The 15,187-nt window shown below is 43.0% G+C and overlaps 1 protein-coding gene across 1 annotated transcript; it reads left to right on the top strand.

Annotated features, from left to right (window-relative positions):
* Nucleotides 1-11,033: 11,033 nt before the first annotated feature.
* On the top strand, nucleotides 11,034-11,429 carry LOC108324700 (uncharacterized). Its single transcript, XM_017557637.2, has one exon. It carries the CDS (start codon nucleotides 11,034-11,036, stop codon nucleotides 11,427-11,429), a length of 396 nt encoding a protein of 131 aa, XP_017413126.2.
* The last annotated feature ends 3,758 nt before the right edge of the window (nucleotides 11,430-15,187 follow it).

The following is a 15,187-nucleotide window of genomic DNA, read 5'->3' as shown; positions in this document are numbered from 1 at the left end:
ATAATTACGGATTGGACATTTAATTATGGTTTAAATTTTCGAGATCTCACATTCCACCTATCTACAGAAATTTTCGACCTCGAAAATTAAAGACTCACACGGAAATAAATTAGGGTATAAGTCCTTCATGGCGCTCTCAACCTCCCACGTTGAATCACCAGTCTTAGCGTCCCACACCATCTTCACCAAAAGAACGTCCTTGCCTTTGTAGTACTTGGTGCGGCTATCTTCTATACGAACTGGATGCAATTCCAACGTTCGGTCTGGACGAAGCTGAATGTCTTCCAACTCCAGTACATGTGATGGATTCGCTATATACTTCCGAAGTTGAGAAACGTGGAAAACGGGGTGAAGGTTTGATAGCTGGGGCGACAATGCAAGCTCGTACGCTACTGGTCCTATCTTCCTCAGAATCTGATATGGTCCAATGAATTTGGGAGACAGCTTCTTTGGACAAACGGCTCGTCCTACACCAGTGATTGGATTGAGTCGAAGGAACACATGATCTCCTACAGCGAACTCCAACGGTCTTCTCCTCTTATCAGCATAAGACTTCTGCCTGCTCAAAGACGTCTTCAACCTCTCCTGGATTTGCTTGACTTTCTCGGTCGTTTGCTAGATAAGCTCAGGTCCAGTTAGCACGTTCTCTCCTTCCTTGAACCAACAAAGTGGCGTTCGGCATTTCCTCCCATAGAGTGCTTCAAACGGTGCCATTCCAATGCTCGCCTGGAAACTGTTGTTATACGTGAACTCCACTAGCGGCAGAACCTCATCCCATGCGCCTAAGTGATCTAGGACGCACGTCCTCAGTAAATCTTCCAGCGTCTGGATGGTCCGTTCAGACTGGCCGTCCGTTTGAGGATGATACGCTGAACTCATCTACAGTCTGCTTCCCAATTCGCCTTGTAAGGATTGCCAAAACCGAGATGTGAATCTTGTGTCTCGGTCAGAAATTATGCTCGAAGGTACTCCATGCAGACGAACAATCTCCTGGATATACAACTTAGCCAAGTTGGTCATCGACATCTTCAAGTTTACGGCCAGGAAATGGGCGCTCTTCGTTAGCCTATCCACGATCACCCAGATTGAATCATGATTCCTGACCGTGCGTGGTAGATGAGTCACGAAGTCCATGGATATGCTATTGATAACAGTTGAAAAACTGTTATTTTCATGCTTAAAATTGACACTAAAAGCAACCTTTACACTTAGAAACTAGCTTGAAATCATGCTTTTACCAATATTTTCAGAAATAAGAGAGCTGGACAGGTTTATGCTTGATTTCAGTGTTTTTGTGCAGGTTTTAAGGTGAATTTGGTGAAAGAAGTGAAGAAGGAGAGAGATGAAATCAGATAAGACATCAAAAAGTGCAAAAAGAGAAGCCGCAACTGCCGCTCAGCGGCAGTTTACCACTGAGCGACACTCAGGCAGTCATGCTGGCTCCGCTGAGGGGTGAAATGGCCGCTGAGGGGAGAAAACAAAGTCACGCACTCACCGCTGAGCGGTATTTTACCACTGAGCGGCACTTTAATGGGCTTGGACTTGACTTTTTGTAATTTACGAATGATATATAAGCTTTAGGGTTTCCTAGGGTTAGGCATCTTTGGCAGAAACGAGGCAAACACTCTCTCTTCCACCCCTTTGAAGGAGGATCTTGGATGCTCAGGCTACCTCTTCACCTTTTTAGGGTTTATTCTTTCATTCTTTCATTGTAATTCATCTAGGTTCACCATGAATATGGTGAACTAAACCTTGTATGTTTGTTGGGGAATCAATGTAATCTTATGAAGCTCTCATATATGGAATCTGTTTGTTACATCTTTTAATTAAGATTTATGCTTTCTTTCATCATTAGTTAGGGTTTTTCCTCTTTGCTTAATGCTTGCATTGTTTAACTCATTCGATGCATGATTATTGGTTTTGTCGATACGGGAACGTACGGGGAAGTCTAGATCCGGGGAATTTCTCCCAATATGATATTGGTTGTCGTTAAGCTCCTGCACTTATGAACTGATCATTAGGAATGCTAGGAATTGTATGAACTCGTGATTGGGGAGAAGCCTTCTAGAAAGGTACTTTAGAGAGTGGCATTAACAATGATGATTTGAATGTTGAATTCCTAAAATATATGAGAGTGGATAAGATGAAATTGACCCCCAACAACATATTCATTAATATATTCCATTGAAAGTGTGTGTCTTTTGTTTTAGCCATTGATCAAAACTTCATGCATAAATGTTTATTTTCTGTCTTGATATTAAACTCCAAATATTTCGTCTTTAAGTCTTAGCTAATCAAGAAATCACATAACTAAACTAGGCCGTGAGTCCTTTGGGAAGAACGATACTTGGTCTTACCAAGTTTATTACTTGAACGATTCGGTCATACTTGCCGATTGAAAAACAAGTTTGTGACATCATATTTTGGTGCTCATAAATTTGTCCATCAGCTATCCCACTTCCATTCGAGAATTTCCAACTGTTGAAGTAAACCGCCAGGTCTTTGATACTCCGCCTTCGCTCGTTGACAGGTTAGACATGATGCCACAAAACGAGCGACATCACTCTTCATTCCAGGCCACCAAAATGATTTCCGGAGGTCTTGATACATCTTAGTCATGCCAGGGTGCATGCTAAGACGGCTGTGATGACCTTCCTCCAGAATAATTCTCTTCAGCTCGCCATCATTCGGAACGCACGTCCTACCCATGTAACCCAACATGCCGTCCGTTCCCGTATTGAACCCCTTAGCTTGATCCGTACCGAGCGCGCTTAAAATCTTCACCAGCTCTTCATCCTCACGTTGCTTCATTCTAATCCGATCAAACACATCGCTAGATATTCTAAGGTTACAGCACTTGATGCTGCTCGGTTCTAACTCAAACTGTAACCTTAGATCTCTGAAACTCTCCACTAAACTCAGCTCGCGCACCATCATGGACGACACATGCACCACTTTTCTGCTTAGAGCGTCCGCTACCACGTTAGCTTTCCCAGGGTGATACAGCAGTTCGAAATCATAGTCTTTCAAAAACTCTAGCCAACGCCTCTGCCTCATGTTCAACTCCTTCTGATCAAATAAATATTTGAGGCTCTTGTGATCACTGAAGACTTGGAACGTGGATCCATACAAGAAATGCCTCCAAATCTTCAGCGCAAAAACGACTGCTGCCAACTCCAGGTCGTGCGTTGGGTAATTCCTTTCGTGAATCCTCAATTGACGAGACGCATAAGCTACCGCTCGCTTCTCTTGCATTAAAACACAACCCAAACCTTGGTGAGAAGCGTCGCAATATACTTCGAAAGGTTTAGACGCGTCTGGAATAACTAACACTGGAGCGCTCGTCAATTTCACTTTCAACTCCTGGAAACTGGCCTCACAACGATCGGTCCAAGCGAACGGCTGATCTTTACGGGTCAACTGAGTTAGCGACGCCACTATCTTAGCAAAACCTTCAATGAAACGTCTGTAGTAGCCCGCCAGTCCAACAAAACTACGTACCTCAGTGACCGAACGCGGACTCTCCCATTCCAGTACCGCTCGCACTTTCGCTGGATCTACCGAAATGCCTCCAGCCGACACCACATGACCCAAAAACTGAATCTCCTTCATCCAGAATTCACACTTAGACAACTTGGCATATAACTCCTTCTCCCGCAACACTCCAAGTACAAGTCTAAGATGCTCTTCATGCTCGTCTTCGGTCTTGGAATAGATGAGAATATCATCTATGAAGACGACCACAAACTTATCCAAATAAGGCCTGAATATGCGGTTCATATACTCCATGAACACGGCTGGAGCGTTCGTTACTCCAAAAGGCATCACCACATATTCATAATGCCCATAACGAGACCTGAATGCTGTCTTCTGGATGTCGTCTTCCTTAACCCTGATTTGATGATACCCGGATTCCAAATCAATCTTCGAGAACACAGCAGCCCCATGTAATTGATCCAGCAGGTCGTCTATCCTTGGCAATGGGTACTTGTTCTTGATGGTCAGCTTGTTTAATTGCCTGTAGTCTATACATAACCGAGAGCTGCCATCCTTCTTCCTCACTAACAATACGGGCGCTCCCCAAGGTGATACGCTCGGCCTAATGAATTTCTTCTCTATCAACTCTTCAATCTGCTCCTTGAGTTCAGCTAACTCCGTAGGCGACATTCGATATGGCTGAACCGAGATAGGAGCCGCTGTCGTCACCAAATCAATAGTGAACTCCACTTCACGCTGAGGGGGAAGTCCAGGGATCTCTTCTGGAAAAACGTCCGCGAACTCAACCACAATTGATCGTCCATTACCGTCACTAGTGGACGATCGTTCTTCTACCATTCCTCTGGATTCCTGATCCTCGTGAGTCATAATCAGGAAACAGCTGGCGCCCTCCATAATGTCTTCTTTCAACTGACCGAGCGTCACTGAAAGAACTTCTTCTTCTTCACCAGGGAAGATCAATTCCTTCGCTCCACAATCAATAAGAATGCGATTGGCAGCCAACCAATCCAATCCTAAAATCACCTCCAAACCTTGAAGAGGTAAGCAGATGAGGCTAACCTTAAACTTACGTCCTTCCACTTCTATAGCACACTTGACGCACATAGTGGACGTCCTAACCTCACCAGCTGCTGGGGTAGACACCACCAAATCAAACTGCATCTCGCTCACTTCTAATCCCAGCTTTTCAACACACGCCTTCGAGATGAAGGAGTGCGTTGCCCCCGAATCATACAAGGCACAGTACGATCTACCAAACAGCATGCATTCACCAATTATAAGATTACCTGAGCTCGCTGCCTCAGCGCTCGTTATAGCATACACTCGCCCACTTGCTTGGGCTCGTCCTCCTCTTGGCTGATTCCTCCCAGCATTCGGCGGCCTCATCACTGCACGCCCACTCATATTGCACTCGTGATCCAAGTGCCCGTTTCTTCCGCAACGATTGCAGTGCTTTCCTCCCACCAACTGAGGGCATGAAGACCTATAATGTGGTCCTCCACATCTGAAGCAAACGACACTTCCCTGTCCAGACTGTCCGACAGGAACCACTGCTTGTGATCCGCTTACATGAGAAGGCTGGTTTGGACGAGCGTAAGGAGGTCTCCTCTGCACAGCTCCTCCCCTAGACACGATCGGTCCTCTACTAACTTGTTGCTGCCTCTTCTGCCGTTCCGCCTCTGCCATATTCTTCTCCAAAACCTTGGCTCGCTCAACCATAGCAGGAAATGACCGGATGCACAAGCTGGAGATCAAAACCTTCAAATCACTCCGCAGTCCGTTCTCAAATTTCCTGCATTGCCACTCCTCATTGGTGGCCATCGTGTTGAACCGAACAAGGTGCTTGAACTTATTGGTATATTCAGAAACCGACATCCCACCTTGAATCAGTTGTAGAAACTCCACTTCCTTCGCAAAACGGACGCTGTCAGGGAAGTACTCCACGTAAAACTTACCACGGAACACTTCCCAAGTGATCGGACGTTGTGCGTCTGCCAGAATCGCCCTTGTGCTCGCCCACCAGTGGCTTGCTTCTCCAGTTAACAAGTACTTAGTGAACGCCAAACGGTTCTCGTCCGGACACCTTTTGGCGTTGAAGATCTTCTCCATGTCCCTTAACCACTGATCCGCTTCGTCTGGGAGACCTTTCCCACTGAACTTAGCCGGATGGTGTTGGAGGAAACTCTCCAAGCTCCACTCAGCAGTAGGCGGGGCAGCGTTGGAAGAAGACGCTCCCGTAGTTTGCCTGGTTGCTGCTAGAATCTCCATCAGCTGTCTTTGAGTTTTTTCCGAGCTGGCACGCGAGGCCTCCAAACTCTGCATGGCACTCTGATTTTGTTGCATCAGGGTAGCATTTTGTTCCATCAAGGTCGTGTTTTGTTGTTGTAAGCGGTCAATCACCGTCTCCAACAACCTAGTGTTGTTGGACGCATCTGGTTCAGTAGGTTGAGGTGGTGGAGGGAGTCTAGGTGCCATTCGTTCTCTGGACACAGAGAAAAACGAACGTTAGTTACATGCAAAAAGTTGAGAAAATAACTCATTTTAAAAACGTATTAAGCACACAGCCAAAACACAGTGCACTCATAACCTACAGTGTCCTTTAAGAGAACAAAACTGCTCTGATACCACTAATGTAACATCCCAAAATATAGTAATTACCATAATCAGAATTAATTACATTAAGCTAATAAAACAGTGCAGTCTTACAAAAACCGAACGAGCGTTAAAAGCCGAACGACATAAACATACAGAAATAACGAACGCTTATACAAACAAGAGTTTAGAGACGAACGGTCTTACAAAACTATGACCGAACGTCCACAAATAAACGTAACAAAACTAAATACACGTGCGAGCGCTCTAAGGCTCGGCTTTAACTTCCACATCCACCAGGTTAGCGTCCTCCAAATTTTCTTCTTCTAGTACCTCTTCAAGTGACGCACCTCCATCTGCTCACATCCACACGGATGATCATTGCAAGGACAGGACGAACGTACATATACAAGATGACAACACAAGGAAAACGAAAGGGTAAGCTTAAGTAATTTAATTCATACTTCAACATAGTCATTAACATTTCAATTCAAACAAACACATAACTTCAATACACAACATCATTCAAAATATATATATATATATAAATATATATATATATATAAATACTAGACCGACCGTCCGGACTGTATGAATCTGTGTAGTTACAAGCGTCCTTGCACCCGAGTGGTGTAGTAACTGGGATACACCAAACAGCTGCCACTCGAGGTCAGTCCGTTCTTACGTCGCCCATGTTAACATATGGACTAAGGACCTCCTGCCGTTCCCACACATGACATACTTCCTCTACATGAAGATAGTATTCACGGAACATCAGGATGGACAGCGAGTCTTAACTTATCCACAGTCATACTTTACCAAATTTAATATTCAATAAATATATCAGAGTCGTCCCTCCATGGAACGCTCGTTCAAATACCAATATCATAATTTCACTTATTATAGGGTTCGCACACCTTAATGCTTCCTTTTATTTACATTTTCATTCTATGTTCCACTTCCATAAAAAGACGAGCGTTCAATCCTCGACACAACGAGGACGAACGTCAAGAGTGAGACCGTGGGGTTTCTTTTCAAAATAATAAGGTTGACGCTTTGAACATGACGAACGTTACTTTTGCTAGAAACAATTGAATGAACCGACTCATAGCGATATAATATAAGTGTTTCAGAATAATTTAAATTTAAAGACTTTAGACTAAATTCAAAAGAATAAAGATACAACAAGACGATTTATTTAGTACTCTGAGGACAATTGTTTAACAGGATCGACCTCCAGTCAATGACCGCAAGCGAATATTCGTTTACTGAAAATTTGAGACGAACGCTATTTACGTACGTTCTGGAATCAAAGATATGAACGAGTGTTCGGTATAAGACCGTACACTTCTTAGGACGAACGCTAAATATAAGACCGAGCGCTATTAGGACGAACGCTCAGTGTAAGACCGAGCGCTACTTAAGACGAACGCTTGGTATAAACCGAGCGCTCTTTAGGACGAACGCTCAGTGTGAGACCGAGCGCTACTTAAGACGAACACTTGGTATAAACCGAGCGCTCTTTAGGACGAACGCTCAAATATAGCATTTCAAATGGGGACGCTCGTTCTAGGACAGAATTCTTTCCAAATGAAAGAATTCCACTCTAAATCATTTTCAGAGAAACCGAACGGTATATGACCGTACGATGACGAACGTATTTTATCATATGACAAGATCATTATATTTCAGATTTGCATCTTCATCTAAACTTAACATTTCTCATACGATTCATGATCTTATAATTTCCGATTCATCATTTAATTCCCATACTATATAGAATTCACATTAATAAATCATTCTATACAAATATCATCCATTATCTAATTCATACGTATCAACCAGCGCATACCATATTCATTCATGCATAACAGTGATCGTTCAGGCATACTCAAACACAGCATACATCTCATACATTCTATTTCTATCATGCTCGCACACAATCATATACGTATGAACCAAATTATTAAGCTTCCCTTACCTGGATAGCAGTGTACTCCCAAAAAGCAAGATTTAGCGCTTCCTTTAACAACGTCCTACCCTCAGATTTCGCTCAATAATTTCCACTTACTCTAAAACACCAGAAATCAGAATAACTCAGACCTAGAACCCATGCATGCAACCAAAACTAGGGTTCGCATGAAACCAAAAAGACGAACGCTTAGAAATGAGGACTTACCAGTTCCGTTCCAAATTCTGTTCGGATCAGAATGACGCTCACGTCTCCAGGAACGTTTCTACGGTTCTGAAACGTGATCGGAGAAGGAGATGGTGAGTTACAGTAGAGAGAAGGTGGACTGGTTCTAGAGAGAAGTTAGAGAAAAAGAAGAGTTGGATTCTGAGGAAGAAGATGAGTGGTACAGGTGAGTGGAAGGGTTTTTCGAAAAATCATTTTGTTCAATCCACGTTCGTGCGGACGAACGTCTCCCAAGCCGACACCTACACACCCACTCTGACTTCAGAAGCTTCCAACGTGACAAGTGGCGCTCATGCATGCAGCGTTTAGTGCATTTTTAATGCACTGAACGTGTGGCGCGGTGCATTTATGGAAGCAGCCAGGTGACTCAGCAGTGCAATAATTACGGATTGGACATTTAATTATGGTTTAAATTTTCGAGATCTCACACTAAACCAGTGAGACAACCTCAAAGAAGACTGAATCCTCAACTGATGGAGGTTGTCAAGAAAGAGGTAACCAAGTTGCTACAAGCAGGTATTATATATCCCATTTCTGACAGCACTTGGGTGAGCCCTGTACATGTGGTTCCCAAGAAATCTGGAATCACAGTGGTTAAAAACGAGAAGGAGGAATTGATTCCTACTCGTATTCAGAATAGCTGGAGGGTTTGTATTGACTATAGGAGATTGAACCAAGTCACTAGAAAGGACCATTTTCCTTTGCCATTCATGGATCAGATGTTAGACCGTTTGGCAGGTAAGTCACATTACTGTTTTCTAGATGGATTCTCCGGGTATTTTCAAATTTGTATAGCCCCGGAGGACCAACATAAGACTACCTTCACTTGTCCTTTTGGTACATATGCTTATCGGAAAATGCCATTTGGTTTATGCAATGCTCCTGGTACATTTCAGTGATGTATGCTGAGTATTTTTACAGACTTATTGGAGCATTGTATTGAGGTTTTCATGGATGATTTTAGTGTGTACGGTTCATCTTTTGATAATTGTTTGGCTAATCTTGCAAGAGTTTTGCAAAGATGTGAAGAAACTAACCTTGTTTTGAATTTTGAAAAATGTCATTTTATGGTGGAACAAGGTATAGTTTTGGGTCATGTTGTCTCCAGGAATGGTATATCTGTAGATCCTGCTAAAATTGATGTTATTTCACAATTGCCTTACCCCTCTTCTGTACGAGAGGTTCGATCTTTTCTTGGTCATGCGGGGTTTTACAGGAGGTTTATACAGGACTTTAGCAAGATAGCTAATCCTCTATCCAACTTACTTCAGAAAGATGTACCATTTGACTTTGGAGGGAAGTGCAAATCCGCTTTTGATTCCTTGAAAAAGGCACTCACTACCACTCCCATCATCCAACCACCTGATTGGACATTGCCATTCGAGTTGATGTGTGATGCATCAAACTTTGCAGTAGGAGCGGTACTTGCACAAAGAAATGGGAAGCTACCACATGTGATATATTATGCTTCCAGGACATTGGACACTGCACAGGAAAATTATACCACAACTGAGAAGGAATTACTAGCTGTTGTATTTGCCTTGGATAAATTCAGATCATACATACTTGGATCCAAGGTAATTGTTTATACAGATCATGCTGCATTGAAATTCCTTCTAAAGAAAGCAGATTCCAAACCAAGGTTAATCAGATGGATGCTACTGCTCCAAGAGTTTGACATTGAAATTCAGGACAGAAGTGGAGCCCATAATCTAGTAGCAGACCATCTTAGTAGGATTGAGAAAGAAGAAGATGAAATACCTATTCAAGATGACTTTGCTGATGAAGTCCTGCTAGCATTGACTTTTGTAAAAGGTATGTATCCTGAACCTTGGTTTGCTGACATTGTTAACTATTTGGCTGTTTCAGCTATTCCTCCATCTTTCTCCAAATCTGAGAAAGCCAAACTGAAAAGTGAGGCGAAGTACTATGTTTGGGATGAACCATTCTTATGGCGCATTGGTAGTGACCAAGTTGTAAGGAGGTGTGTTCCTGATATAGAGATACCTTATGTGCTTGAATTTTGTCATTCATCACCTTTTGGAGGACACTATGGCACGCAAAGGACAGGTAGGAAGGTGTTGGATTGTGGATTATATTGGCCTACCATCTTTAAAGATGCACGGAGGATATATGAAAATTGTGAGCAATGTCAGAGGGCAGCTAGATCGATCACTAGGAGGGAAGAGATGCCTCAACAACCCATGCTATATTGTGAGGTATTTGATATTTGGGGTATTGACTTCATGGGTCCTTTTCCTTCTTCTTCTGGGTTTTCTTATATTTTGCTTGCTGTAGACTATGTTTCCAAATGGGTGGAAGCCATAGCTACAAGGACTAATGATGCTCGAGTTGTCATGAGTTTTGTCAGATCTAACATTTTCTGTAGGTTTGGAATACCACGAGCCATCGTTAGTGATCAGGGGACCCACTTTTGCAATAAGCTGTTAGAGAATATGTTGAAAAAGTATGGGGTGACGCATCACATTGCTACACCATATCACCCCCAAACTAATGGACAAGCTGAGGTCTCTAACAGGGAGATTAAAAAGATATTGCAAAAGCTGGTGAAGCCAAATAGGAAGGATTGGGCCGCAAGATTGGATGATGCACTTTGGGCACATCGGACGGCCTACAAAGCACCAATAGGTATGTCACCTTTCAGGGTTGTATTTGGAAAACTTGCCATCTACCTGTGGAGATTCAACACCGAGCCTATTGGGCTGTGAAGGCTTGTAATTTGGACATGGAAGGGGCAGGGAAAGAAAGAAAGCTCCAACTGCAAGAGCTAGAGGAGATTAGGCTCACAGCCTATGAAAACTCCAAGTTTTACAAAGAGAAAACCAAGAAATTCCATGATCAAAAGCTTGTGACCAAAAAGGATTTCAATATAGGTCAAAAGGTGTTATTGTACAAGTCCAGGATAGGGCCTATGAGTGGTAAATTACTCTCCAAATGGGAAGGTCCATTCATTGTAACACAAGTGTTTCCCTATGGAGCAGTGGAGATCAAGGAAGAATCTTCTGATAGAATTTTCAAGGTTAATGGCCATCGTTTGCGGATATTTAATGAAAATCAAGACATGCTGAACAAGACGATGGATGGAGTGAATTTGACCACTCCAACATTCCTTCCACCATGAAGGAGGTAAGTACCCTCATACTTTTTCTCTTTATATAGGCTTGATTGGGCTTGGACTTTGAATAGTTTGATGATAAGATATTTTCTGTTGATATATTATATCTTCCAAATAACTAAAAGATTTGAATAATTATAACAGTATTTGGAAGATATTTTCTGTTGATATTCTTTAATTAAATTAATTTAACAACTGAATTTTATCTTTTAACTTTTCTAACTTTCTAAAATTGCACAAATACCCTGAAATTTCCTCTATCCGCACTTTAGCCCCTTCTGAATTTCTGAAATTGCAAGAAAGCCCCTCAGTTGACCAGACTTTGACCAGAGGAAGACGCACCAATGGGAGCTCGCCACGTGGCTGCCCTCTTCCTTCCCCAATTAGGGTTTCAGATTTGGGGAAAGGGCTTCCCCTTTTGCTGTCTGCGTGCCGTGAGGAAAAGAGGAGAGGCTCGAGATTGTGGAGCTGCCACGGTGGTTACAGTGGCGATTTCTTGTTCTGGGTTTTGCTGTGTGATTTTTCTGAGTGCAGGTGGTTGATGTTGAAGGTGTGCCGCGATTCTGATGGTGGAGACGCGAAGACGATGATGAGAACGAAGGCAACGGAGGCGCGGTTTCTCGGTGGCTTCCATGGAGGTTCACGGCGAAGGCTGACTCGCGTCTATGGTGGAGAGATTCACCCAGTGGTGGCCTCGCGAGAATGATGGAACGGCGTGATGAAGATGATTTCGGAGGAGGCGGCAAGGTGTCCCGCGAGGAGATGTCGCGATTGGGTTCCGAGAATGGAGAAGATGAAGATGACGGTGGTTGTTGAAGAAGCTTGCATCAATGAAGGAGATGCGCTGTGGTGGCGTCTCCGTTAATGGCGCGATGAAGGTGGATGTTGCGGCGGCTCACGGTGGCATGGAGATGGTGGCGCGATTTGGTTTCGAGAAGGGAGAAGATGAACGGAGGTCGCGGCGTGGTGGTGACGGCGGCACAACAGTGGTGTTGGGCTTGCGGCGGCGACACGGCAGTGGCTGTCCGGTGACGAAGCGGCGCGGCGGGAAGGTGGTGGCGGCTAGGGTTCTGTTGGAGAAGGTGGAAGATGATACTCATGGGTTAGGGCTAAGGTGGCGAAATGTGGTTGGCTAGATCTGTATGGGGAGGATTTGGACACATGGCATGATCTGGTGGAGTCTAGCTTAGGAGGGGTGTGTATAGGAAACTTAGGGAGGTGTAGTAGAAATGGCTTAGTGTTTGGGCTTGGTTTTTAGCCTGTTTCAGAAATAGGAGTGTATGTAGGGATTTTAGGGGGTGCAAGGGTAAAGTCTGCCTGTTTGGCCCATCTGTACATTATTTTCCAAATAAAACCTGATTTTGGGCCTTGAATTGCCAATTGAACCAATAGACTTTATAATCTCAGCTGCACAAATAAACATTAGAACATCCAAGAATAATTTATGCGCTAAAACTTACTTTTTACGTCTCTTTATTTTCCAAACCCAATAATTCCAATCATCACAAATTCACTTAAAATAAATCATTTAAAAATAATTATCCCATCAAAATTTTAATTTTCAAACATAAATGTGGGCATAAATATGCACTCATCAGTCATCTTCCTTCACTTCCTCCACTTCCTCCACTTGGTCCACTTCGTCAATTTTGTCCACTTCATCAACTTTGTCCACTTCGTCCACTTCATCCCTTCGTCCACCTCATCCATTTCGTCGACTTCCTCCATTTCCTCCACTTCCTCCACTTCCTTTACTTCGTCCATTTCGTCCGCTTAGTCCATATCGTCCATTTATTTCGTTTCGTCAACTCCTTCGACTCCGTCCACACCATCCACTTCCTCCACTACCTCCAGTTCCTGCACTTCGTCCACTTAGTGCACTTCGTCCACTTCGTCCCCTTCGTCCACTTCGTCACCTTCGTCCACTTCGTCACTTTCGTCCACTTCCTCCACGTTCTCCACTTCCTCCACTTCCTCAACTTCATCCACTTCGTCCACTTCATCCACTTCGTCCACCTCGTCCACTTCGTCCACTTTGTCACTTTCGTCCACTTCCTCCACTTCGTCCACTTCCTCCACTTTGTCCACTTTGTCCACTTCGTCAATTTCGTCCACTCTGTCCTCTTCCTCCATTTCTTCCACTTCGTCCACTTCCTCCACTTCCTCCACTTCGTCAACTTCGTCAACTCCGTCAACTACGTCCACTACGTCCACTTCCTCCACTTTGTCCACTTCCTCCACTTCCTCCACTTCCTCCACTTCCTCCACTTCGTCCACTTCGTCAACTTCGTCCACTTCCTCCACTTCCTCCACTTCCTCCACTTCGTCCACTTCCTCCACTTCCTCCACTTGTTCAACTTCGTCCACTTCGTGCACTTCTTCAACTTCGTCCACTTTGTCCATTTCGTCAACTTCGTCAACATCGTCCACTTCGTCAACTGCGTCCTCTACCAACACCCATTAGTAGGTGTATACTAACATAGTATCGTTCAATAGATACTCTTCCGCCTAACATCCATCATTAGATGTAAACCCTGTAACAAACTTATAACAAAAATACCCAAAAGTTCAAAATTACATCACCAAACCAGAAATTAAAGAGTTCTTAAATCACTGGGTTGCCTCCTAGCAAGCGCTCTTTTAACGTCACTAGCTTGACCCAATAAAACTCAAGTTCTTTCTTCTTTTTCTTCTTTCTACTAAACTTCTTCAGGAATTTGATAAAACCAGGAACCTGTGCGGTGTCTCAATCAGAGAAACTTTAATCTCCAATTTCTTGAAGATTTCCATAAAGCACTTAAATTTCTTTTCCTTCCTATAATTCTTCTTTAGATAAGGATGGGATTTTTCATATGATTTCTTCCTCTTTCCTCTCATCTTCTTTTTCTTCCTTTTCCTCTCACTAAATTTTCTCTTTTTCTTTTCTCCTATTTTTTTCTTCCCTTTTCTTTTTCTTTTCAACTTCTTTATTTTCACACAAATTTTCTTTCTCTCTTCTCTCTCAACCACTTCTTTTTCTTTTTCTTCATCTTTATCTTTCTCATTCAACTCTTCTTTTTCTTTTCTCTCTATCTTTTCCTCATCTCCCCCTATTTTTTTCTCATCAAGAATCTTGTCACTTTCAGTGACAATGGCTTGCCCTTCCTCCTTAGGGTTAACTTCAGTATTAACCTTAACATTCAATCTCTGACTAATGTAACGAAGGTGCATCTCCATCCTTTTACATGATTCTTTAATGCTTTTCTGAATAGAGTCGGAATTTTTCAAAAATCGTTGAAGGGTGTCATCCAAACCATCCAAACTTTCTGATAGAAAGGGTTGTTGCTGCCAATGTTGTGGTGGCGGCCATTGTTGTGGTGATGGCCTATCAAACTCTTCGACAGCTTGAGTGCTTTTGTGATGACAATTAGGTATCTGTATGTAGTGTTGAACTGCATGCTCCAACGTTATCCTTCTTCCTGATAGAGAGGGTCTTTGCTGCCATTATTGTGGTGATTGATTCTTAAATTGTTCGCAAGCTTGCCAAAATTGACTTTGATTCATGCTTGAGTGAGGTTCCCACCAATGGTTGAAATTCCCTTAGTAGAATTGAGTGCCCATATAGTTAAATTCTTGTCCGAATTGCATCCTGCAAACATTAGGCACAAAACTCTAGAAGATATTTGTTAGCACAAAAAGATAGAGAAGATAGATAAAAAAATTCAAAGGATATAATTGAAAAGATAAGAAGATAAGAAATAAAAACAGAAAAATAAAAACAAAAA

The sequence above is a fragment of the Vigna angularis genome, chromosome 5, assembly GCF_016808095.1.
Source record: "Vigna angularis cultivar LongXiaoDou No.4 chromosome 5, ASM1680809v1, whole genome shotgun sequence".
Taxonomy (NCBI): domain Eukaryota; kingdom Viridiplantae; phylum Streptophyta; class Magnoliopsida; order Fabales; family Fabaceae; genus Vigna; species Vigna angularis.
The sequence above is the reverse complement of the archived record's forward strand: the minus strand, read 5'-3'. Positions and strand labels throughout refer to the sequence as shown.